Genomic DNA, 8592 nt, shown 5'->3' with positions numbered 1-8592 from the left:
TATATAAAATTAAGATAATTAAATATACTGTTGTAAATTCTGCTTTTTGCACTTACCAATAATTGCATGTATATCTTTCCGTGATAATAAATACATAGAGAGCCCCATCATCTTTTAAGGCGTGTATTGTATTTTGGTATATTCATGGAAGGCAGTTTATTAAATTTTCTCTTGATGAGCATTGAGTTGTTTCTAATTTCTCAGTTATGAAATGCTGTACCTTCAACTCCTTTGTAAAATATATTTGCTCACTGGTGAAATTATTTGCTTGACAAAATCCTAAAAGTGAAATTGCTAAGTCTGAACTTATGCCACCTGGCAAAAGCTCTTGAAACATTTTGCCAAATGCCCTCTGGAAAGGTGTTAGCAATGTCAAGACCGATTAGTGGAAGGTAAAGATACGGATCTCTTCCCACGAGCGCCGACCATGGGTGAAGAGAGAAATACTACTGTTATTTCTCTAATACTCCAACATTTACTTATTGGCCACTTATATTTCTTGTTTTGAATGTATTTGTTAATATCCCTTGTCTTATTTCTATTGGTATAATTTTTTTTGTATCATTGGCTGTTTTTAGAATGAGGGTATGAATCTTCTGTCTGACGTATTTTCCCAACAGGTTTGTCTTAAAAATTTTTGGCAGTATTTTTTAATATTAAAAGTAGTTATTTTTTTCTTCATGATTTCTGGCTTCAGCGGCCTTTTTGGAAAAATTTTCCATTATCCACATGTTATAAACCAGTTCTTCTGTATTTCGAGGTCACCTGTCGAAGGCTGTAAATTATCCATTTAAAGCTGTATTCCAGGAGCAGTTTTCTTTTGTTCTATGGGTGAGACCTGAATCTTCCTTTCTGTTTTGTTTCCAAATAGTTGTCTCTATATCATCTATTGAAAAAAATCTGTCCTGGGCTCAGGGGTTTAAAATGATTTCTTTATCCGTCCATTTCTAGATTCTCTCTTCTGCTCTCCCATGAGTGTCATATTTTTCATAGTGTTACACTTGTGTAATGTTTTTACAATATTACGTTGCAATATATTTATTTGCTAGAATAAGCTCGCTAGTGTGCATTTTCTCTTCCAAGTGAACTCTTTAATAATTTCCGACACTCTCTTCCATGTATGTTTTACAAAAGCTGCAGAGGTTCTCTGTGTCTGTGTCATCCCTGGTGATAAATGAAAGCTGAGGCAGTAACACTGTAGGAAAGCCTGGGCTTGGGGACAGGAGCGGAGGGCAAGTATCAGAATCATCCAAGACCAGAATTCAGAACTTGAAGAGCAGATGCAAATCCCTGAAGCTATCTTCCTTGATTTTTATGGTTTTCAGTTGCTGACCATGGAAACCCAAGTCATACAATTTGCACTTGGAGGTAAGGGCCAGGGACACTGGCGTTGCTACGTTGGCTTTGGACCCTGGATCTGTGGTGAGCAGGGTTTGCATTTGAGCTTCACGGGTGAAAAGTCTGAACCAGGTGTTGTGAAGACGAAGAGCTGCCATCTCTCTTCTGGATGTGGTCCAGGGATGCTGCGGACAAGGCCAGCATCCTTCTAGAAGCAGCTTTGGAGGTGCTCAGTGCTCTGATGGGTGCCCAGGGATCTGCACCGTGGAGGATGGAAACAGTTATCACAGGCTGCAGGGTGTTAGGATCGGGGTGCTGCTGGTGCCTTGCCATAGAAAGGCCCAGAATGATAAACAGGTGCCTCGGATTTGGAGCAACAACGCCTCCTGACAAAGTGACCTGCCGGGGATGTTTACCGCAAAATGTGATCTCAGGTCCCTGAATTCATCTACCCCCTGGACAGGGCTCATCCTTCCCATCTGTGTTTGGGTGAGAATCTTGCAGAGATGAAGATTTTTGTTTTAGTCCAATTTTTTGATAGAATTGCTCTTTCTGAAAATAATTACACTGCACGATCAGGTTCAGGTGAAGCCATTCCTTTTCTGTGAAGGCAAGTCAGCTCCGCAGGATGGATGGAGGGTGGACGCCTGCCTTCCTGTGCGTCCTGGCAGAAAGGCAGTGTGCAGGGAGCGTCTGCAGTCGGCGTCTAGGTCTGTAGAGGTGTCAGCTCAGGCAATAGGTGATTCCCAAGCCAAAACAGCTGATTTTGCCCTTCCGACGGGAAAGCAGGGCCAAACTACCCCCAGACGATTTACACATCTGTTTGGAGTTCTGTGGGATCCCTATCTCATTCTGAATCTCTTGGGAGAAGGAGAAGGCATTCTGTCTCTGTTTGTTTTTTAATAACTCAGGGAAGGTTATTCCATGTGCCAAGAAATGGAGTGGCCAAGGTTCTAAATCCGGAAAGCCTGGGTTCTAGTTCTAATTCTGCTAATTATGAGTGTGTGACCTTTGATCAGTACTTCCCTTCTCCTAGTCTCAGTACGCTTATTCATAAAATAGCAAGAGATTTGAAAAATGCCTGCTGTGGGGTTGTGGATCAAATGTGCTAAGGTTTATGCAAGCTAACGGGATCTACAGACGTGTGGATACAAATATAACCACGTGTGGGAGGACGGAGGGATCCCACACAGCCCGCATCCATGCCTGAGAGATTCTGGAGCTGGAGCTCCACTTGCTCACGGCCCAGCCAGGCCACACGCTGACCCTAATGTGGTTATGTGTGGTCACTCCTGCCTCAGACCCTCATGGAGCCTGGGGTACGCCTGTCTCTCAGAAAGAGAAACACTGGAGCCAGGCAAAGGCCGGCTTTTGTCTTCTGTATCACAGGCGCTGTCCCCATGTGATACGCTCTGTGTGAAAAGAATGCCACTTTCTCTCTTCATATTCAGTTTTCTCATCGACAGCATACGGGCCTTGGACGGGATAATCTGTGATCATAGAATCTGTGATCTAGGCTCCACAGTTATAATCCCCACATGAACCCCAGACCTCTAGGTAGCCTGGCATTCCAACTCTAAAGAGGAATATTCTAAAATAACACCTCTGCTGCTGGGGGCTTCCAGAAGACCTTGGCACCACGAAACCTTGTCCAATTTGTACAGACGCACTGGGAACATGCTTTATTTGATTTCTTTTATTTCCCCATTGTACTGTGCGTGGCGCCTCCCCAAGGCTCAGGTGTCACTCAGGGCAGGTCGCTTTCAGTAGCCTACAGTTTCCTTTTCCTTCTTATTGAAGGGGTTGTAGGGTTTCACAGTTGTGACCATTCTAGACAGTGGCCCCTGGTGACGGAAGAGGTCAACAGCCATTTCTCTCCGTAAGATGCTGTAACAGAATGGAGGGGAAAAAAGACACATAAAATAAAATAAAAGCATGTAACCTCATCTATCCTCCAACTAATGATACACACGTCGGGGCGGGGGTGGGGAGGAGAGAGAAAGGAGAAGCACAGAACAGAAAGAAAATGGTTAGTCCTTGTGTGTATTGTTTCCTTTATTTCATTTATTTGCATTCAGTTCATTGATTGCATTCTATGCATTATATTGCCATCAGTTTCATTGACTGAAAATCTACTTTGTGCCTAGAATTACAGTAGGTGCTAAGAATACAGAAAATACAGACAAAAGGAGGTGAGGCTGCAGAGAGGCAGCTGAATAACCCAGGGCTACCACACAAAGCCTCCGTGGGGGTGGGCTCAGGGTGTGAGGGCGCCCAGAGGTAGAGTCACCTTTCTGGGTTGGGGAAGGACATCCACCCAGCGTCTATGTCAGGGAGGAATCAGGAGGGTCACGGTAAAGGCCAGCTGGTGCAAAGGTCAGAGTTCAGGGAGACAGGAAGGTGGGAGGGCGTGGAGCATGCGGGCAGGGCTGGGAGGGGGAGAGGGAGACAAGGGCAGAGGCGGGAGGGGCCACGTGCAGGGCTGAGAGCTGGCTTCACCCTGCAGGTGGGGTACCCTGGTGGCTCCCTCACGATGCTCTCAACCCACACCTTAGTCTTCTCATCTCTCCAATGGAAATGATGCCCAACCAAGTTTCTGGTGAGAATTAACAGAAAGGAAATAACCGTGAAAATGTAGAATACTATGTATGCAAATGGTGCTTTCCAAACACTTTTGTGTCCAGAGGTGTCCACCTCAGCATGGACCTGGGTCATGCCATCTCTCTTGAACAGCTGCACACAGCCTGTAGCAATTCTTCCATGAATTTGCTGCTACTTGAATCACACACACACACCGCGATGCTCGTATGTGGCAGAAGTTACAGAGGACACGGCAAATGAATCTCAAGCACGCTGTTTTTACACTGTGATTATCATGAAGTAACAATATTTTTTTATTATGTTGTGAAAAAAGGCTGTTGAAATGAGAACACCTGCTTCTGTGAAGGTTGAATTCCGGTGTGAGGGATGCACAGGAAACACTGAGCTGCGGTGGAAACAGGAGTGGACGCCCTTACCTTCAGACCTGGGGACTCACAGCATCCCTCTGACCCATCTCCTGCACCCCCGTCTCCCCACCTTGAACCCCTGTCCCATAACCCCTTCCTTGCTCCTTTGCATCTCCTCTCAGCAATACCCATCCTAGGGCACTGCTGGTGTCCTGCACACCACCCTCAGCATGTGTTATGGGGACCGCATGGCCCTCCCTCCCTTGGCATTGACATTCAAGGCCTAAGCCGCTCAACCCCAAACCACCACTGTGGCCCATCGGCCACAAACTCCACCGCAAGTGCGCCGTTCTTGCCCTGGGCGGGAAGAGGGGCCCTCAGTCCCTCCCCCGGTTGTCCTGTGGGAGCTTTTCATGTGACTGCGAGAGGAGAGCCGAGAGCTGGAGGAGGGAGAGGGCTGGGAGGGCGTGGAGCAGCGAGGGAGGGCAGGGTGGCTGCTCGCTTCTTAAAGAGGCTTAGAAGTGACCGGGAGGAGAGGGAGAAGCAGGACGGCTGCTCGAGGGGAAGGTCTGAGTCTCCAGTAGGGAGGCCCTGGGCCTGGCCAGCCAGCAGGGAGGGAACAGGGCTGAAGGGGAGCCGGAGCTCACAGGGAAGGAAGAACCACTGAGGCACGTGAGAGCTTGTCTTTCTGGGAAGAAGGAAACAGAAGTAGTGGTGGGAGTAGTGATTCTGAAGTGGGGGGAGGACACGCGGGTGGTGGTCCACCGGAGCAGGTAGGCCAGGGGCCTGGTGAGCAGCAGGGGGGCCCCTCTGCGGGGGAAGGAGAAGGGCTGCTGCCACCACGGGGTGGAGCCAGCTTTCCATGGAAGGAGAGCCGCGAGGGGGCGCATCGGCGGCTGGCACTCCGGAGCACCCAGGGCAGGCCCTGGGCAGGCCCTGGGCAGGTGGCTTCTCAGGAACAGCGGGAGAAACAAAGGGGATCGGGAGGCAGTCAGCTCACTAAGGTCTCATGATTCTCATCAGACAGAGACTCAGACTCTCACGGTCGCTGGAAATTTTTAGCAAAGAGAAAAGCAAAACAACGACAACAAAAACACATTAAATGTAGTGTCACAAAAAATCAGAGGCACTACTTCACCACGGAGAACCTCAGAGACCTGACTTTTTCTGATCACAGGGGCCAGGACAGGTGCAGACCACTGGCCGCCCTGCTGCAGGTCGCTGGCCTGTGTCAGCAGAGTGCTTTTAAAAATCTACGTACCCCCTGTGCATTCTCACCACAGAGCCCCGCTGCCACGTCAAGAGCCCTCGTTTGGGGCGACGCAGGGGCGATCTGGGCTCCCAGCCCAACACAAGTCCGTCATTTCATGTCACATAGTGGGTGACACGTGTATCGCTGCCACTGCCTGTGTTTCCAGAGCTGCTGTGCACCCTGAGAATGAGAACCCCGGAGAAGACAGCTCCACGGGTCCTTGGTCCCCACTCTGGGACGGCAGGTGACAGCTGTGTGTGCAGTATGTGTGGGGTGAGTGCGGGGCTGCCAGGGGTCAGCAACCAGCCTGAATCTGCTGCTGTGGCCATTACCACAAATGGCCTAAAGACTCAGGCTCTTTTCTCAAGTAGCAGCAGTGATCACAGTAGGAACAGGAGTAGTAGCGGTGGAGGCTATTTTCCCACGTAGGAATAAAGATACCTCTGAAATATATTAGGGACTTTGGACCGCTAGCTCACGTGGCTGCAGAAACACGCCAGACCACGAGGCTGTCGGGGACGAGATCTGAGAGATTTGGGGTGAGAAGATGGGCTGTGGACAAAAACGGCGACGGGTGAGAACCGGCTGCATTTGCCAGAAAAAGTATCCTCGAGTTTGGTCCATCCTCCATCGTGAATTGCCCAGACGCAGGGCGTTACCCTAGCTCTTCTGGGCAATAAGTCTAAATGACAGATATAAGGATGCATTTAATTTTGACGTTGTTTCTTTAGGTCCTTCAGAGGAAGTAAAATACTATGTCTAAATTTCTACCAGCCCATCCTTTGGAATTTGTGTGACGTTTGACAATGTGTCTTGAGAGAAAACGGACTGAATGCAAAACACCAGCCTAGAAAGCCAATGACCTTCTTTAAAATGTTTCCCACCGGGTGGCCCAGAGTTGCCGGCCAGTTGTCAAACTGTCAGAGCTAAGCTCAGTTGACGACGTGCCCCGTTGTCCTGCGGTCACTGCCCTTACCATGCGGCTCTCTACACCCAGTTCACACGGCGGCGGGCGGTGGCCTGAGAGCTGCCTCCCTAAGACCCCACGGCCGCGCGATGAGGGCTGCCTGGGGCAGGCAGAGGCCTGCCCTCGGGTATCTGTGAGACGAAGCCCACTGCCCCAAGAATCACGGTGTGGACCACCTCCTCCCTCCGTGAAGCCTTTGCTGCACCCACTCCGATGCCCTGCTGGCCTGCAGCCTCAGTTTCCTTACCTGTCAAATGGGAAAACAAGAGACCTTCCTCACAGGGTCACAGGGTTGATGAGACCAGTCAGTCCTTACACGGCAGCGTCCCAGAAGCCCTCAGCTGTTAAGTGACTGTCACTATGACAACACTGGGCACCCTCCAGAGTAACTGTTTATCCCTGGCTCACCACTAGACTGGGAGCTCCTTGCAAACTGGGTCTAACTCTTGCGAATTCCTGGCACCGTAAACATTTGTTGACACAAAGAAAGAACATATGAACGAACCACACGCACACGAGTGTACGACTAGTGAACTGATGTATGAACCGCGGGCCGAGGTCCACGAGGCCCCGCCATATCCTGCCTCTCGGGATGATCAGGAAGCCCATCAAGGCAGGAGCTCGGACTCTGCCTGAAGGTCAGCACCCACCAGCCCCCCTGACCGCCCAGCTTCCTTGGTCCCTGCCCAGGCTCTCTCTCCGACTTCACCCTGCCTTTTCTTCTGCACAGCATGTGTCTCTCTCCAAAATCGTTTTAATTCATTTCTTCAGATACTTGTGTGCCTCTTTGCTTCTGTCTTTCACACCAGAACGTAGTTTCCTGAGAGCCTGGAGCTTTCCTGCTCAACCCTGTGAGCACAGAGCCTTCAGCAGTGCCTGGCCCAGGGTGGGTGCTCAATGAATGTTTCAGGAATGAGTGGATTCTCCACCAAAAAGGAGAAAAGGCACCCATGGAGGCGGGAGGCTGCGTCGGTCCCCCTCCCAGATGCACACCCACCGACCCACCGCGAGAGCTTATTTACTGGCACGGGGCCGGCCTCTGGACCCTGCATTTGCATCTTCAGAGCTGTGTCATCTTATTTGCAAGGCCAGGACGTCCATCAGATGCTTTCAAATTTGAGGTATAATGAGCAGTAATGCGCCGCTTCTCACTGGCAGCTTCAAAACACGGGGTCTGCGCTAAACTCCCATCAGATGTCTCCTGTTTTCAATTTGCAAAACAGTGTTTAGAAATATATATGGCTTTCAACCGAATGCTGTCTTTTGTGAAAAGTAAGGTGGCTATTCACAAGTGAATACGTGTCTCGTGCTCTGTGTTCCACGCGTGTGCTGAGGATAATGCAGAAGGGGGATGTGTATGCAGAGCTGAGCCCAAGAGGCGAAGATGTCATCCACCTAAGATGCATTAAATACCTTCATAAGCTCCTTGGAGCAACAACAGTGGGGAATGAACTCTTCTGTCTTTTTGGACTCGACACCCTATTTTTTAAACAACGTAAATTTACTCTTAGTACTGAATCGCTCTTTGATGGGATAAGCATCATTAGGACACCTCCCCACCGCGTATCTGAGCGCGCGCTGAGTAATAGGACTCATACTTACTGGTGCACTCCTGAATCCGGCGAGAGGGTCGTTGATGGATGATCAGAATTTGCTGGATGGGTGGCTGTGAAATGAACCTTACCGGTGTATCCTGGAATATTTGCAGAGCTAAAGGAAAGAGGGCAAGGAAGGAAAGGAAAATAACAATCTGTGAAATAGTCATGGTCACCAGCACCCAACTATGAAGACATAAAGGAGGATGCAGTCTAAAGCTTTTGTCCCACGTCAGGTCTGGGAATCTGGCTGCCAGACAGGAAAGTGTGCAGGCAGGGGGCAGAGATGTGCAGATGACAGCCCTGCTCTAGGACTAAAGAAACTTCAGGTCCATGTTTTTCTACTGTTTCAATTTGCATGCGTTTTACATACGTGATTCACAGCTGAGCTCTGTTTTCTAATGAAGGCGGACAGGTTTTCCCTACCAAAGAGTGGACCTGGCTCCCACACGGAGCTCTGTGACACCAACTCCAATATCAGTCACAACTGTG

At 49.6% G+C, this 8592-nt stretch overlaps 1 protein-coding gene across 1 annotated transcript in view; it reads right to left on the bottom strand.

Moving 5' to 3' along the window:
- Nucleotides 1-3101: 3101 nt before the first annotated feature.
- SPMIP7 (sperm microtubule inner protein 7) overlaps nt 3102-8592 on the bottom strand; it is a 57342-nt gene continuing 51851 nt past the window's right edge. Inside the window, exons 9-10 of the mRNA XM_068550330.1 lie at nt 8108-8215; nt 3102-3225 (exon numbers count right to left, since the gene is read on the bottom strand). Coding sequence (XP_068406431.1) covers nt 3102-3225; nt 8108-8215 — 232 coding nt within the window. The remainder of the gene's footprint in view (nt 3226-8107; nt 8216-8592) is intronic.

Source organism: Eschrichtius robustus, chromosome 8 (assembly GCF_028021215.1).
Source record: "Eschrichtius robustus isolate mEscRob2 chromosome 8, mEscRob2.pri, whole genome shotgun sequence".
NCBI lineage: Eukaryota > Metazoa > Chordata > Mammalia > Artiodactyla > Eschrichtiidae > Eschrichtius > Eschrichtius robustus.
Note: the sequence above shows the minus strand (reverse complement) of the source record. Positions and strands in the feature narration are given on the sequence as shown.